The sequence below is a fragment of the Molothrus ater genome, chromosome 6 (assembly GCF_012460135.2).
Source record: "Molothrus ater isolate BHLD 08-10-18 breed brown headed cowbird chromosome 6, BPBGC_Mater_1.1, whole genome shotgun sequence".
NCBI lineage: Eukaryota > Metazoa > Chordata > Aves > Passeriformes > Icteridae > Molothrus > Molothrus ater.
The window spans coordinates 25,462,069-25,480,193 of NC_050483.2; the positions used below are offsets into that span (position 1 = coordinate 25,462,069).

General features: G+C 41.0%; 1 protein-coding gene across 1 annotated transcript in view; it reads right to left on the reverse strand.

Annotated features, from left to right (window-relative positions):
• The window catches only part of LTK (leukocyte receptor tyrosine kinase), a 93,247-nt gene that overhangs the window by 25,345 nt on the left and 49,777 nt on the right, over positions 1–18,125 (reverse strand). The window contains exons 5-11 of the mRNA XM_054515288.1: positions 16,162–16,301; positions 14,289–14,423; positions 13,250–13,402; positions 12,246–12,346; positions 10,667–10,833; positions 5,505–5,599; positions 668–769 (exon numbers count right to left, since the gene is read on the reverse strand). Of these exons, the coding sequence (XP_054371263.1) occupies positions 668–769; positions 5,505–5,599; positions 10,667–10,833; positions 12,246–12,346; positions 13,250–13,402; positions 14,289–14,423; positions 16,162–16,301 (893 nt within the window). The remainder of the gene's footprint in view (positions 1–667; positions 770–5,504; positions 5,600–10,666; positions 10,834–12,245; positions 12,347–13,249; positions 13,403–14,288; positions 14,424–16,161; positions 16,302–18,125) is intronic.

An 18,125-nucleotide genomic window follows, 5' to 3' on the forward strand; every position in this document is an offset into this window, starting at 1 on the left:
GGGAACAGACAGCAGTACAGATTGTCACATTCTAGGTGGACACAGCCTTCAGGAGATGGGACAGTCACATGCTGGTATTTGTTGACTGAAAAAACAGCCTCAAGAAAAGCTCACCTCCTGACCTTCTCCTTTAGACAGCTCTTCTCACCCACACAATCCTTATCTGTCCTCCAGAGTAGCAATCTCTACCACTACCAGTAAATTAGTCCCCAGTGTTCTCTTGTCCTCCTGCTTTTTCATCCAATTTTTCTCTTCAGTGTATTTCCTCATCCTTACTTTCTTCTCTCTGGATTTTCATCTTTGCACCACTTTTCTACACTCATTTTATTCAGCTTCAGTGCTCAGCACTCTTTCTATTCCCAACTTTCTGTACAGAGTTATGCCTTTTGTTCCTAAGCTGCCTTTCCATGCACTACAAATCTGAGCCATGCAGCTTCATACAAACTTCATGCAGTTTTCACTTGAAGAGATTCTGCTTTTCTGTAAAGAGGACCTGCCATCTCAGGGCTGGTGAGCTGGGCTCCAGCAAACTGCTTGCCTATAGCCAAACATCTTTGGATTATATATAGTTGGTTCATTGCTGTAGGCAGGCAGATCACACACAGGAGTCAGGAAGGGAGCCACCTTTTATGGCCAAGAGACAGGTTTTCAGTACTGAATCATGTACCTGGGAGGGAGGGCTCTTCCAGGGGGTTCAGAAGATGCTCATCCAGGATACTAATCTCACGTGGGTACTGGCGTTTCCCACCAAAATGATTCAGTTGTTTTCCTGTAATAGTTTGTAGAACAGAGAAAGAGGTGGGAGGATGATAGAAGAGAGTGATGGAAAATTAAAGATTACATGAATTAATTAAATACAACAGTATGGTTAAGATAAGTAAATATTACCTTGGGTAGAAAAGGTGTTTTCAACAATCATAATTTTGTATTACTCTTTTGAGCCCTTGTCTTAGGTAAGCTACTTGTATCTATGCTGAAGGCAGTGGGTCTTCACATGAACACAGACCCTCCACGTTATTCCATGCAGGATAAGCTCCTTGGTCTGCAATTTCCCATAGCTGTGATTACAGGAGATTTTAGGAAAAATGTAGTGTGGGAGAACAGATACCAGGTATTGATGTTCTGCTGGTCAAACAGGCAGGTGACAATTCTGGACAGTCAAATGATTGGAGGTGTAAAGGAAAGTGGTGACATAAATCACTGTCTTTGGTTCTGAATAGTGTCATGGCAAGTAACCCAGCTTAACAGATCACTCCCACCTCAGCAACCAACTCTGAGCCCCTGAGAGCTCACTTAGAGAATAAATAACTAAATAAAATCACATGCCTCACTAACATACACAGTTAAGTAACAGAAAAATACCCTTGTCACAAACTGTTAATCTTTGGACAAACATTTTTGAAAATCACAGAGCAAAACCATACACTTCTGACCACTGAGATAGGCCTTTGAAAACCAGCCCTTTCTCAGAGAGGAGGAATTTAAAATCAATTGCTGATCCAAATAATCTGAATGCACTGAGAACACTGCAACACCAATGCTGCCTTACAGCAGGAAAAAGTAATAATGAACCCTTGCCTCATAATCTGCAAGCATCCTGTATCAAGAGTTAAATTACCCATTTTTATGCAAATTTTTTGATTGGAAAATGTCTAAGAAAAAGGGCAGGCTTCTTTCTTTTTTGTGAGCCCTCAGTTAATTTAATATTGAACATTTTTCATCAGTGGAAAAACATTACAAATATTTCAATTTGTTCCAGTTGTGAGAATCTAACAGCTGTCTGGTGCTCTACTGAAAAGAGACTCACTCAGTTCCAGATGGACAATTATCTCTGCCACAAAGCCACTGCTCTAAATAGCAATAATTAACACCCTTGTTAGCTGTGTCAGAAAGGCCAAATAACTAATTGAAGCATGGAGACCTTGCTGAGCTTTTACTCCTGAGAATATTCCCCCCAGGTCTGACTGAAAGCACATTGATGCATGCAAACAGAAGAAAGCTTTGTACTGACACACTCTGCTCATACTGAGAGGGAGAACTTCAATGGATGAAGTTGTCAAGCCAGTGAAAAATGAAATTAACCCAAAACAAATGAAATTAATCAAATGCAAGGAGGAAAGAGAATGAAAAATACAATGCATGGCCAGAAAAGGTGCTCCCCAAGGCCTGCACTGAATTGCAAATTCCAAAGGTCACAACAGTTTCAGGCACTTAGCGATGTACCAGAAGCCTGGTTATGTTTGCCAGAGCAAAGGAATGTAAATCACTCACGGAAACAGAGAGTTGATCTTTGTGTCTGCATGGATTTTTTTGTGGCATCCCATCCCAATGAGTATCCTAAGGCAATGCCTCATTTCCAAACAGTCTTTCCTCCTTTTCCAAACAGTCTCAAACCCTTGCTCTCCAGAAGAAACTTTCTGTCTCCTCCGTGCTAAGCAGCAGATCAGCTCCACCACAGGCTGAGCATGGCCCTGTCCACACCAGCTGCTAAGGCTTTAAAGGCTGATTTATGCACTGTGAGACACAAACTTGTAAGGTGGCATTTTCTACAGACCTAGTGTAGCCTGGGACCCAAGGGCTGGTGCTTCAGTCTATTTTAGTTTCCACTTCCTCTTCTAACAGCCAACATGTTGACTGCAGAGTGAATGGAAGGGAACAAGAATTAATCCATATTAAGGTGTATCTATATAAAAAAAATGCAAAAAGCACAGACTTCCTCTTTCCAGGTTTTAGCTAACACTGATTTCCCCACTGAAATGAGACAGAGGGAAGTGTAAAGGAGAAAGAGACATCTTCTGCAAGCAGAGAGCTAAAGTAATTCATTCATTCACTGCTTCAATATCTCTGTGACTGTAGTGAAAATGGAGATAGAGATCTGGTGGCTGAGATTAATCAGAGTGAGATGCCTCACAGGATCCTCAAGGTGTGAATGGTCTCCTCAGAGATCTCACCTCACTAATGATGATTGCAATACTTCTGAAAATCAGATTTTGCTGGATCAGGGACTCTAAAATCAAGAAGTAGAGGTAATCTGTACAAAAGCTCTCTTTGGACAGTCTTGCCATTTATAAAGCAATCTTCTGGGAAATCGAAAATGATGCACAGACTGAAATTTCTAGGCCAGGGCAGTATAGTTTGACAGACCACAGACCTGTGATCTTAATTGGAACAATTAGATGCTTAGAGCACCAAAACATAATAGTAAGGCAATGAGAAGCGCAACTCAACTATCAGTATTCTATTTGCTGTGCTACTCCACATTTTCATGTTAAAACACTCAAAATTCAGACCTCTTCTTATATGAGCACTGTTTCACTAAAACTATGAAGTATCTTTATGCTTGCCTGCCTGAAGTTCTCACAATGAACCAGACATGCCATCCAGTCTGTGACACTGTCTTACACAAGGTGATGGTATAAGCCAAAATGTGGTTTCACCTCACCCTTTCCACAGGGAAAAACATCTGTCAATACCCAGGAGCTGCCATCCAAAGAATGGGCTGTTTGGATTTTGTCCTTATTGATGTCTCTTGAGCTGCCCTCACTACTCAGTTGTTCACTTTAATCTTACTGAACCTTTCCTCTCAATTTTAAGGTCTGTGGAAAATCTCACCTTCTTTCCCATCTTGCATACAGAAACAGTGCTTTCATTCAGCACTGGATTTTGTAGAGAGTTGAACTACAAAATTTAAATAGATGAAGAAAATAATATTTACATCCTAGCAAGCAGCAAATCCTTCCTTCCTGCCATACATCCTTCCTGCTGCCCTCATGAAAAGAATTCACTGCTTGGATTTTAATTGGCTCTGTCTCTGACATCTGAAACCTGTCCCTGCCAGGGAAAAGTAATTTCATTACTGGAAACACAGCAGAGCTGCTGGGCTTCTCTGTAACCTAACTGAATTAAAGTAATGAGAAGACAAATACAAGGGGGCTGCTCTCAGAGGCGAGAAAACGTCAATTCGCAAAGAGGATTCAAGGAAGAGGGGCAAGTGCAAGGCTTCTGAGAAATGTTTCCTTTGTGCTATGTTTCATCTCTGTGACTCACACATCCCTGGGTCGTGCCTTCAGATCGGCTAAGTCCAGTTGCTCCTGGACATCAGTGCAATTCATCCCAATTGAAAATAAGGAGTAGCCTGGGTGGTCTAATGGACAAGCTCTGATAAAATTGCTGCAGGGGCATTTACACCCCACCTGTTTGCCAAAGGATGCATACCTGGACCACTCCCAGCAAAATGTCTGTGGGTAAACTGGAGGGTCTATCTGAGAGCAGTAAACTCCAGCAGCTGGGTGCCCATCAGCTGGCCCAAGTGCATCTGGAGTCACTCCATCTTTCTCAAGATTCCAAAACTAGCTGTTAGCATGGAAGTTGGGAGAGAGGACTGTAAAGAGCTGGAGTGAAAAAATGAAATTACCATAAAGGATCAGCTTTTCCTCTTAATTTCAAGTGAAACTGTGCATACTCAGCATTTTATAGAAGAGTGGTTTCAATGCCCATAGAACAAAGGGACAGAGAACAGGACACTGAACCAGAAAAAGATGGGAAGAAATAGTAGCTTCTGTTGATGAGCTTTTAACACATCTGTTTTGACATAAGCCTTCCCACATGTTATGTTAGGCTACAGGTAGCGACTGCAGGGACATGCTGTGACCCTAAATGCTGACATATTGAGCGTGGTGACACGTAGAGTGGCACCATATCACCAATCCACATTTTGTCTGCAACAGAATTCACCATTCAAGTGTTGCATATCTTCCAGTTCCTTTGCAACCAAGCATTTTTTTTCCCCAGGGACAAAGAAGGCAGTTTCTAATATTTGCAAGTAGTCCAAGTACCTAAATTCTTTCCCCTTGTCTGCTAAGAAAATCCACTACAGCTCCTGCTAACATGTTTCAAAGGGTAGCACTGGCTCCATTTTTCTCTGCAATAGTTGTCAGTCACGTTCACAGTAATGAAGCAAAGGAAAGCCGTTATATATCTGGCAGTGATAGCTAACACACCTCCTTACAGACTAAAACAAACTTGTTGGAGTAATCTAAATTTTATTATCAGAGAGTCAATTTACTCCTTCATTTTCTTCCTTTTCTGCACAAAAATATGGTGACTTTTGCCTTTGACTTCAACAGATTTGTTTCAGGTATCAATTACCAGGGTGCATAGATCAGCAGGGACTGTGGAAAAAGAGTGTGATGTAATCCCTCCATTTAGGGCTGAGGAATAAGTTCAGTGTTTCTTGCCAAGAAACACAGACAAGTCTCAACTATGTGATACAGAATATCCCAGCTTAGAGAAAAAAGAAAGAGTACTGGGAGACTGACACAGAGTAAAATTGCCTCTACTTGCAATCTTCAGTAGGTCTGAGATAAAATTGCATTGTGCTGACAAAGCTGACACAAATGATCCATACACACTCTGTGGGGAGAACAGAACATGTGTCCTGGACCTGTGGGATGCTGATTACACTACCTAAATTTTTGGGGGATTCTGTGACATTTGTGGCTCACCGTCAGTGAAGCAGTCCAGGCCAAATGTAATGTTGTCGATAGCAATGTCAGCTTGGGAATTCCAGCCCCAGGTTGCCAGGAGTTCCAGTTGAAACCTTTGCAATAAGACAGATGTTTTAAAGACTGACAAAGGACTAAGGAGAGGGAAAAACAAAACAAACAAACAAACAACCTCCCTAAAAATACAATGTTCCTTTATGATGGAAAAAACATCATTGCTGTTTAGAATTTTTCCTCCAGACAAGTCCAGCTGAGCAGCCAAAAGAGCTTGCTCTAAGTCTTAGACACATATAAACCCCTTGTAAGTGCCACAACATTCATACAATTTCACATTTCATGGGGAACAAGAATGAGAGCCCTACTTCCCCTGCTATCTGCACATACATACAAGCAACTGACCCCCACTAATTTTTATACACAAACAACCATCCATATTCATTACCAGAAACAGTCAGAGAGTCAGACTGAGGGAAAAAATATCTCCTTCTTTCCACCCCCAAAGAGATAAACACTGAGCAGAATATCCAAATGTCTTGGACCTGTTCCTCAGCCAGTGTAACTCAGAAGGTGATATGAGTTTATTTCAGAAGGGTAGGACATTATAAATTTCAGCCATAATTCCTTGAAGATTTAACTCCCTGGGCTGTCTCATCTCTTTCCACTATGACCAGGTGTTCCTTATCTAGGAGCTCAGTCATGTCCATGTGTATTGCTACCTTCTGAATTCACAAGGAAGAAAGAAAATGAGCTGAAGGATCTCCTTCTAATGGATAGAGCTGAATTGTTTTTCATTACATTTCAATAATAAACAGATGTCTGATGTCCAGTCCATTTAGAGCTTATTAAAAGCATATGGGCAAGACCTCTATTGCTGTCTCTGGTAAAGCTCAATGATGATTTATGAGAGATCAAGCACTGACCTGCCTAACACATTAATCATTCAGCCTAGAAACACACTTGTCCCAAATTAGTGGCAGTAAAATATGTGTGTGCATTCCACCCACCAACCAAATGTTGGTTGATATCCACAGTTAGTTGCATGGCTGCACAAAAATCTTTAGGGATAAACTGCTTTTACACCAACTCAAGAATGACCCCTTGTGCTTAAATGAAAGCATCCACACCTTCAGGATCTGAGCACTCAGAGTAAGTGCAGCAAATGCAAATCAAGGGTCTCTTGAAAGACCTTTTATCTGTGGTGTTAGAGGAGGAATTTTTCATTAGACCCCTTTCTACAGAAACCCTCCTCTTCAACAGTAGGCTTAGCAAGAGCATTTTCAAACCTTGTATATAAGTCCACTGACAAATGACAATAATTCCCCAATTTGTCTGATGGAAGAGAATCAGAGCACCCTGACCCCAGAACCAGGGCACTTGCAGGACCCACAGGCACGGGCACAGCACCACATCCTACCCCTTATTTACAGCACTCATACGGCACTATACCCTTGGTCAGGTCAGTCTGCTGTGTCTGGTCCATGGAGATAGAGCAGACAAGGGTCCCTGGCACTGCACTACAAGGTAGGTTTCTGCTCCACAAGCAGGAGCAGAACAGTACAAGGGGGACCTTGAGGAATGACAGCCCCTCCCCATCCCCAGTGCATGAGAATTGACATTTCATAACCTCTAGGCTCTGTATGCCTCCCCTTCCTCTTAACTTCAGAAAATGGGGAGGAATTTGTCTTTTGAACTCAGTCTGTCTTGGCCTGAGGGGTTTCCAGATATCCTATTCATTGATCTCTTTTTGCTGACCCCAACAATTTATGTTCTCCAGCTCCCTGTTGTCTGGTCTTCTGCCTGTTTGGTTTTCTTCTGGTAGCATTATTTCTCCTTGTGTGTGTGAAACAAGTAAGTGAAAACCAGCCAATCACCAGAAGCATTTTTTCAAAGTAGCAAGATGCCCAGCTGGGAGGCTGATCAGCAAACTGTGTCTTCCTTCTCTCCTAAGAAATAAATTTATTGGATGAAGGTGTTGCTTAAAACTACCTAAATAGAGCCTTTGTGTCCTTCTTGTTCTTTTTGCTGAGGTTTCTCTACTTCTGGCCCCATGAAGCAGCTCATGGCCTGCAACTTGTTATGTCTCAATTCATGCCTACTCTTCCCCCTGTGTGGTCTGTGCCCTTCTTGCCCACTTTACTACTGCCTACCATCCCCTTAAGGAACCAGGGAAAAGTACAGCACTTTCCTATAGCAAGAGAAGAACAGGAGTTTCCCAAAGATTTGGGATACAGAAAAACAGCATCCCAGCTCAAAATCTGCACTAAAAATGAACCCAAGCACAGCATTGCTAGAGCTTGCATTACCAAGGAAAGCTGACAACATCCATAAATACACAGAATAGTCATTCATGAAGTTATATACCAAACTGTAGTAAAATTGTCCAGCAATGTTTATCACACAGCTTTGTTCACAATTGTTTTCAACTTCACTAACATTAAAGTCACTTAGACTGAACTTTTCTATTTTGGATGACTTGGTATGGCTTTTCTAGCAGTCAAAACATTTTCTGAGTGTTGAGGATGAGGCAATGCAGGGATTCATGATTCTGACCATGCTCAAAAATGCTGGTAACTTTTTAAGCACTCTCTGCTACTAGGTGTTGGAAGTGGGATCTGAAATTTGGGAGGAAGAGAGTCACATGGCAGGCCTGAGGTGGTTTTTTTTCCACATGAACGAGAATCAATTAAAATTTTAAGAAAATATCTTTGAAATTTTTAAATCTCTGACATTTCCATGCCTGGTATTTTTTTTAATCCTGCAGTTTCCTCTTCCCTGGATATCTGAAAGTCTCAGGCAAAATGGTACTTTCCACACAGTGCTATTATGATCCATGTCAGTCCTGCTTCAGCTACATGAGGTGAGAACTACCCTTCCAAATTAATGGATAAACAGCTTCTTCCCCAGCCTTTCTTTCTGTTGCTGATTTTGGCCAAACAGAAGAAAAAAAAAAAGCTGCCTAAACTGAATCCAGCATTAACAAGGTGTTATCCTGGAGAGAGGCTGGGAGCTCACTGTGGGAGCTCACTGCAGGAGGGAATTTTACAGCAGAGGGGCTTAGACTTGGTGTGCAGGGGATTTGGGCCCAAGATCTACAGAGAGAATTAAATAGCCAATCAAACAGGAGTACTGGGAATAAACCTTTACTGTAGGGAGCATTGAAATGAAAGCACACAAGAGATAGCTAGAAGGAGAAGGGAAGTGCAGGGAAGAGATTCAGACTTCTTAATTAAAAAAAAAAAAAACCAAACAACACACAGAGACAGCAGCTGCTAGAAGAGAGATGGAAACAAGAAGCAGGGAGGGTTTCAGAAAGGAAATTACAACCAGAGGCATGAGATAGATAAAATGGTTTCCCAAATGGGAGGCTGAAGCAAAAGAAAGAGAGACCAAGTATATGAAAACAAGGAAGAAAGGCAACAAGTGCCCACAGTAGCAGATAAAACAGCACAGGAATAGAGCATGGAAACAGAAAGACAAGAGGACTGGGATGGAGACTGTGTCCTAGGAGCACAAAGACCAGGGTTTCCTCCCTTAGGGAAATAGCTTCAGCACCTTCAACTCAGTGTGTGCTTGTTCTGTGTCTGTTACTGATCAATGTAGCAAATGGCAACTTATTACTTCTGCCATTTACCTGGCTATCACAGCTGGTACAGATTTGCCTTCTGGACTGAACAGTCCCATCCTTACTCACTGTGATCATCGCTGTTATGCCACTCAGTTTTAAATTTGAAAATGTCATGCAGAAAGGTTACATGAAGTAAAACAAGACAGAGCTACTTGAAACAGACTGTAATAATTAATGCATGCATAACCTAACTACATCTTTCATTTTGCCTAAGTGCTCAACTTTTTCAAACTTTACCGTATTTGAACATTTGAATATCAATTTGTTTTTCATGCCATCCTGGCTAGTGCTCAAAAAAAATGTCTTGCTGTCCATTCCCTTCTGCCACATAAGATCCATTTTGCTTTGGAATTAAGGGCCAATACAGAAATTGGAGGCTTCAAGGAACAAGCATAAGGGACTGTATATCAAGGAGGCAGAAGGTCTTAAATGGCTCTGAAGAGCCCCTTGGTCTCTGCTGCAGACAGGTCCACAGTAGAGTGCCCAGAGAAATGAGCTATTCTGCACTAATTCTTTACATATTGGCCATACTTTACATATTCATAACTAACAGATACTAATCCACAGGGCTTCAGATTGTGTCAGACAAGAATTTTAAACGCAGTGCTAGCAGACAGACCAATCCTACCCTAAAGGAATCATTCATGGCAAATGTGTGCATGGTGAACACGTGATAATACTGACACCAAAGATAGTAATCAGGAAATTAAACCAGAAAGCGGGTAGAGCAACATTTACAATATTCACTGTATAACTTTGGAGGGTTTTTTTTTCCTTAAGTTTCATGTGAAACAGGCCTTCCTCAGGAATATGCAAAAAAAAAAAAAAAAACAGCTACCAACACCAGCTACATGGCTTGAGATTGAGTGGCACTAAGTAAGGGAGAAGAAATACATGAATTAAATTTGATTGCATTGAAATTCTTTAAATCTTCAATATTTCACTTCATCTGAAAACCAATGTTGCACTGCATTTCTACATTTAAACCCATGAAAACTTTAGTGTAAAGCTCATTTGGGCAACAGTCTTTTTCTGAAATCATTGCATCAGTAAGTGGCAATGAAGGATTTCCAGCTGCCCAGGCTACACTGACATAGATCCTAAACTGGACAGCTCTATTGGCTGAATTGTGGGATTACCATCCCTTTGACTCATGTGAGTGTTTTCTACTGTGGGAGTATGAAGTGCAGCTATTCTAATGCAGCTGTTTCTCTGCTGGGAGCACGTTGCCCCTGTAAGTACACTGGCTTGCTCAGATTGCTAAAAGGTTTTTAGTACGGATGCTTGCTGTTCCCAAAACCTAAGTACTGTTTGAGGCTGCACAGAAGTGCAGTCACATGGTGTGGGCTTGTGTTGAGCTAAGCTGTGCATGTGCACAAAGATATGCACTTATGGCAGAATACTTCCTGAGCAAGCAGAGTCACTTAAAAACAGCTCTGAAAGAAGGCAGGAATGAAAGTGACACTTCACAACAAGGATAGGAACAATTTACTAAATCTATAGGGATAACCCTGGCTGCTGACAGTGGAGCTCTTACCGGTTCTGAAGCACTGGCATCGGTAAGGTGATGAGGAACCAGTGGTCGCTCCAGCTCCCTGCCCTTTCCCACATTGGCAAGGTGATTGGAGCTCCCTTTATCTCTTCCCTGAGAGAGAAGGAGACTGTACCATTGTAGCTTCCAAAAACATGCACTGAAAATTGAATCTGTAACAGAGGAAGAGGAGAAAAAGAATGGTAATGTGACAAAAGGGAAAGGTAGTCACTTCTCCCTTCCCTGGGAATTTGAGACACCAAACCTCCGAGTCTGGGTCAAATTCTTTAATGACAGAAATCACTAAGCCCCCACTCATTGACTGTATTTGACTCAGCACCGTTACTAGCACAGAATTCTCTCAGGAAAGACCCGAACTGACGACACTCTGTTGGGCAGCTGTTCTTCAACCACGGATGACAATATCTACAGCCTCTCACACCATCTGCGTGAGAGGACTGGTTTCCTTGTTACTGCCTTCTCTGAGGGGAGAGCTGTCCTACCCTGAATACCTTTAAAACAAGGACTATCTCTAGAGGCAGGAAACCTCAGTCCATCTACCTGCTCCAATTTATAGGCACCACCTGAATTGTAGCACCTCTAAGACAAGTGAACAGCAAAATCAGCAGGCCAAAGAATGTTTTGAAGCAGGACTTATTCCTCTTTCTTTGAAGCAACCACTTCCAGTTTGCCACAGAGCAAGAGAAAGTTGTCATTTCTACCTCCACTGTGAATATTCAGCTGTTCTTAATGTTAGAGAGAGCTCCAGTACCAGCAGGAAAGGGAACACACACGTGTTCTGCAAAGAACAACTACAGATGTTCCTTGATCCTTCAATGTGGCCTCAAATCCTTGCCAGTGGAGAAAAGAATGGATCCAAATCTCCTGTGGCTTCTGCACAATATCCAACAGCTACTGCTTCTCCTCTCCTGGTTTTGTAAACCTATCTCCAATCACATTTTATTTTCTTGTTTATGTTGTACCCAGCATATTTTACCTGGATTTATAAATAAATATAAATGCCAAAGTTACATTTCTGGCATCAGCACTGTATTTATTTTCCCAGCTCTAATTAGGAGGCATCAAACTTTCTCTTTTTCCCCTAGCAAGACTGGACTCCAGCTCAAACTTGCAACTTAATTTTCCTAAGTGTTGTGATTACACTATTACTTATTACTTTCAATTCCAGCATCTCAGAGCTGCAAGGCAAGTTGTGTGATTTTATCAAGGCCAGGTTGCATTAACCTTATGAAATTCCTGAAAAATATGAACAGAAATTTATTATATTCATCTATTTCTGGAAAATCCAATGCATTCTAACTTCACACTCCTGTTCTCAGTGAAACTATCAAGTTTATTAACTCCTGCACAAGTATTGCAGAATTTATGAAGAAAAATCTCAGCAGCAGATATACTAAAAGACTGAATGGCCCAGCCAGACAGCTCCCTTTTCTGCAAACACTGGCTGCCCCATACAATTTAGCTGTTGGCACCTCTCAGAGTTACCTCTCAGTAACTCTTCCTATGTGGTACAGTCAGGTACAGCCTGATGATTTACTCTACAGAGGTGCTTAGAGTGACACACCTGGTAGTCTTCAGTGGCAAGACTGGCTGGCAAGCTGGTACTGTAAGCTTTAGCCATACCACTTGTCTGAGTGCTGTCTGCTCGCAGGTAGAGGAAGTGTCCTGTCAACACAAAAGTGAAAAAGACAAAATGATCTCTTGATTTTTTGTGTAATCACTTGAAACAATTTAACATTAATGTTTCTCTAGGTATGTAAGCATATGTAGGTGTAGGTGAGGTTGTATGGTTGGTGAGGTTGGTGAGGTTGTAGTAAACACTCTGGTAGATTTCAGCAGCACAAAAGCCATCATCCCAAACCCCCTATTGGAATGTGAGTGGATAAACTTCAGAGACCACTCAAGGTCTTCCCATACAGAGGTGCACACCAAACTACACTCCTAATTCCTACACCATTAGCATCAATGACTCTTGCTGAGTAAAACACTGGGCTGGAAGAGTTTGTTTGCAGTCTTTGTTTCCAGGGAGAGATTACATAAGCTCTCAGGAGACAAACAGGATACTTGTATGGAAACCCTTCATTTTGGCAGGGAACTGTGAGGCAAGACTCATATGTGCTAACACTTCTGATTTTCAGCCTGAACAGTTGAGGGTCTGGCCTCCCCCCTTCTTATTTAGCAAGTTGACAGTTCTGCAGTTCTGTCGGGCAGTTTTTACCTTGTGATGCAGCAGTTATCATTTTGCTGCTGAGGTGCTCTGCAACTGCACAGCTCATAACAGGAAGGAGGAGGGAAGAATATGCTTTATACAATGTTTTAAAGGTGAAGGAGAATCCTTATCTCTGAGAGTTTTGAGTTAACTTTTTTGCAGAACTTGTTTATTATAAAGTTTTGAGTCATGTTCAAAAGTTAATTTTAGCTACATTTGAAGTTGTTACACATAATACTGATGCTGAAGTTCATTTGGCAATGATGCCAAAATTTTTAAACCAATTTAAATAAACTTAAGTTCAAGGCTATTGTGTACATGCATGCAGAGAGTGGGAGAGAGAACAATGAAGAACCTACCACCAGTGGCTTGCAAAGTAGACCCTATAAATGAGTCCTCTTGAATCATTTTGGAAAAGCCCCGAATAGACCAAGGAGATGCTGCAGTTTCATTCAGTGTCCAGCCACACAGACCTTCTTCAAATGAGCAATGTGAACCCTCTGGGAGACTGTCTACAATTGAGAACAAGAAAAAGTAGGAAAATAGGAGCAACTTGATTATGGAAGAACACAAACAAAAACAAAATTTAAAATCCATTGTTGTCCGAGTTATCCAACATATGCTACACTATCAAAATAGGTCTCATTTGTTTATTTCCAGAGTCACCATTAGAAAGCCAACGCTTTGCCTCTGTAAACATTTGAGACTTTTTTGTGCTGTCATACTCTAAATTCTGGGCAAAACTGCAGCCCCTGTAACCTCAGGAATGGCAAATCACAGCCACAAATTTGGCAAAGGTCTTGTTACATATGAAATTGCAGGCATCACAAAGTTTTGTGTCCACTTAAAGGAAGGAAAATCAACAGATTATTTTAAAACACCAGTGTACTTGCTAAAGCTAAAATTACTTCTTAGCAGCTCATACACTGTTAGTGGATTTTTCTGTCCTGGTGTGCAAGAACTCCTGAACTGGGATCTTGGAAGAACAGATTTATGACACTGTAGGTAACTAAGAGTAGAAAGATGATTAATACCTTTCCCTGAAGGGAAGGCTTAGATCTTGGGTCCAGAAGGAAATTTTCACCCACCTGCAGACATGTAAATAAAATTTTGCCTTTCTCTGAAATAGCAGTAACTGTGAAGGGAAGGTCATTGAGCTCCTTACCACCAATACTTAAGAAACCAAACCAATTTTAAAAAAGAAATCCATTTTGTTCTTTACAGGGTGAATTTTCAAAGAGAATGTTGGTATCCAATTAATGTAAATGGGACAAATTAATTCAGGAGGTGAAATACTGAATTAATCTAAAGATGGAATCAATTTAACTTATTTTGCATTCTAAATTATTTCTTCTAATGGAATGAAGGTTCCCATGAAATGTCATGCCACATACTCACCACACCTCACTCCTTCCTCTTTGGTAGGGCAATCACTGATGAACTCACAGATCTGTAGGTGGCTGACACAGCCTCCATGAAAGCAGGGGAAGGTTGAGCCTTTGTCATATACAAAAAGGTCTTGATTTTCTTTATCTAATGGGGAAAAAAAAAGAGAACTAAATCTAGAGATGAATTGACAGAACATGTATGACCCTTTGTGTGTACTAGTTTTCACATGTAGGACCTTGCCCTTCGTACGATAAATCTCTGCTATTTTCATGTAGGTTTCTATCCAGCGTGAGATTCCTGGACCAAATTTTTTGCCCTCCTCTTTCTGATGTACTGCTTTTGCTGTGTTTGTTCTATCTTTAGACAATTTTTAGGTTTTTTTAATGAAGGGCCTAGCAGTTTCCTACTGTGATGCGCTCCTCAGTTCTGCGCACATGACTGTGCACCTGCCAGGCAGCTGTGACATGCTGCATGGCACCCTGCTGCTGGAGGCAGGGACACCCACTTATCTCCAGATACATTGCTATGCCCTGTTGAAGCTCAAGTTTAACCAGCACTTGGGCTGTTGCCTCATTTCTGTGCCAGTTTCCAGCTGTGGCATCCAGTCCATGAAGAAGCTGCTTCCCCAGCAAGCTGGCTTGCTGTACACAAATTTTATACATGCACCCTAACTAGTCTAGTCAGTTCTAGTCTGGGAGCATTAGACTGACTTCACAGGTATCCATCAACCAGGCTGAACATGATTTTTAAGTCTGATATTTCCCAAAAGCATAACTCTCAATGCACCCAGCCTGTTCTGTGGATGCAGGCCTGTGCCCAGGCCAGTTAGGGACATGCTGCCCTTTAGCAGAGCTCTGCACAGAAGTTACATTGGGACCGCTACTACTCTGGAAAAAATGCAAAAGTTAGGGAACCAATTGCAGGAGAAAGAGAAAAGAACACCTCTGCAGCAATCCAGGTACACACTCTGAAATAATAATTTTTCATGACACTGTTTTGTGCCAGATACATGCACCAGGTTATTTAGAGACTGAAAGCACAGTGCTTCAGGCTGTATGCATCCCCTCAAAACTCTAGGACTGTCAAAAAATTACATAAAAAATATAGCATGTTAAATTAAAAGAATAATGACTAGAATTAAAGCTCTAATATGATCAAACCCATGCTCACAATAGTGTTTTCTTTTTACATTACATTCCAGGCAATTTCTACAGAGTCTGCAAAATGGAAACAATAACATTATATTAATTCATGAAATTCAGGAACTGAAGATGATTATGTCCCCAACCTAAGACTGCCTGTGCTGACAGACTCCTGCACTTCCAAGAAGCCTAAATGACATTAGCTAGGTTCTGCACTGCCGCTGAGGATCATTTGCATGACATTCAGAACAAAACTGTAAGCTCCAGGTAAAACTGAGGTCTTAGCTGAACACTAAGCACATAAAAGAAAATAATTGCATTCCGATTCTTTTCATTTTAGATAGAAATTCTCAGCCTAGCAGTAACAAACAGATCCCATCAGGGGCAGATAACTGTTTCTTTTCTTCATAGATTTGTTAGATAAAGCCCAAGTATGGAAAAGGCTTTGGTTACACAAGGTAGACTGTTCTTGATTATTTAAGAGAGAAAAATACTAAATGCTAAAATAATCTAGATAAAGACTTTTTCATCCTTGTTTTTGGATTCAGCATAAGTCCAGTTGTTTTTGGTTTTTTCCCATATAAAGATCAAACAAAGCAAAGAAAGTTCAAAAGCAGAGAGGATCACTAGAATTAGTTCTATAATTCTGAGTTAGTCATCTTTCTTCTAAATCCTATCCTGTCCCCCATTTTGGTGAGAATGTGTTTCGTTATTCCAAACCTGTCTGTGTTGCAGCATACCATGAAAGCAGTTCCTGAGTTGCAAGGAGCCCACTGCCAGTACTCCAACCTCCTGTGCTCCACAGTTTGAATACACCAGGGTGATTTTGAAAGGTCTTTCTATTCGTCCAATCTGGGCCACCAGGTGTTTCCATTTCATCCTAGAGGACAACAGAATGTTATCAGACATACACACAGCACATCGGATTCCATGGAGTCTCCAGCATAATGATTCTGCACTGTACCAAAGAGAAGTAATAGTATCCATGTGGGATATGGATCAATGAATGCAAATAGCAAGATAACAAATGGGTGTTAATATAAAACAAGTGATGTTCAGCCTAGCAAGCTCATGTAAGGTTATCTTTGCTGCAGAGCCTATTGCCAATGATGAAGAGATCCAACCATTCCCAATGATTCTTAAACGGATCCTAAATTATCACCAATTTTGGTGACACACTACCCCAATATGTGCTTTTCACATATAATTGTGTCCTGTTTGCTCTTTAAAGTACAGATCAACCAAGCAGCTGCACAAGACTCTGGATCTCCTCGAGCCAACACTGACATTGTGTGTTCTGGAAGCAAATGTCTGACCCTGAATGTTTCTTGGTTGTGTCAAGAATGAAAACCTTTAGGTGTTGAATGAAAACCTCTGTATGTTGCCTGATTTTCCACCTTAGCAAACCACAGTGCACCCATAAAGCAAGGGATAGAAGAGAAGTGCTGTTCCAGGAAATGCAGATTACTTGTGCCATTTACATTTCACTACAGACCAAATGCCATAACCTGCAAATCTAGACTGCAAAGGTTTCTCAGTTGTGCAGCAGTTGTGGCAGTTTGGAGAAAAACAAATGATCCCTGTACCCTAATTTTAAAGATGGTTGTCAGACGTCACAAGCTAGAGAGAGATACCAAAAGGGGCTTTTTGAAGTACCTCACTCAGATTAAGTCTGATGGAAGTCAGGGTATCCAGGTATCATTTAAAAACTACAGCAGAATTCTTAAAAATATTTTTTACTTTATTTTTGTTTCCAATTATGTTCCTATATCTTATGTTAGCAAGACAGCAAAGCACAGTTAAATATATGTGTTATTATTTTGTAAATAGATTGGAGCAAGGCTGGTGAGAAAGGAATCCTTGCTCTAAGTTCTTTTTCTGAAAATAGTATCAGACAGAGATAATTTTACCCACATCCTACACATTGCTGATGTTACTCTGGACAAGTGACCGAAGTGGTTGCCAATGGAGTAATAAGAAGGCCAGGCCACAGTGTTAAGACATGTTGATCAGCTCTGCTCCTAGGATTATTTTTTCATGTAGGAAATGCCTTCAGCTGCCTTGAAGTGGTCATGTAGCCTTAGTCCTGCACCAGAAACACCTTAGAAGGCAACACTAGAGTATAAGCACATCTCTTCTGGACTCAGTATAAAAATCACAGAACTGTATTTGTCACTTGCAAAAAATCCAGAGCAACTTTAATTTTTTATCACCCTCTCTTGCATTTTCCCTTGATAATTATATAATTTTGTCTGGACAATTTTTTACTATCCCTTCTATGGCATCCACCCACCTCTCACTTCACAATTGTACACACACATAAATACCCACAGATATTCTGAACTCATATGAAACTGAGCTCTTCTTACATGAAGATGACCCTGTTTCCTCTATTTCCTGTCCCATCATAATATATTCAATAGCTCATTATAATTTAATTCTTCTTCAGAAAAGTACAGCCCTGAATTGCAACAGCACAATCTCTACTTCCCAACATGGAAGAAAACTGCTTTGCTTTCAATTTGTATTGCAGTGCAGCTTCAGGAACATCCAGCACCTATAAATATATCTCATAAATATTCTTATAAATATTCCCCCTGCCACACTGTAGGACAACATCCAAGACCATCCAGCACTGACCCAGAACTGAGTCACTTCTGCTACATGACACAGCTTTGTTCATCACTCCATTGCATCCTGTTGA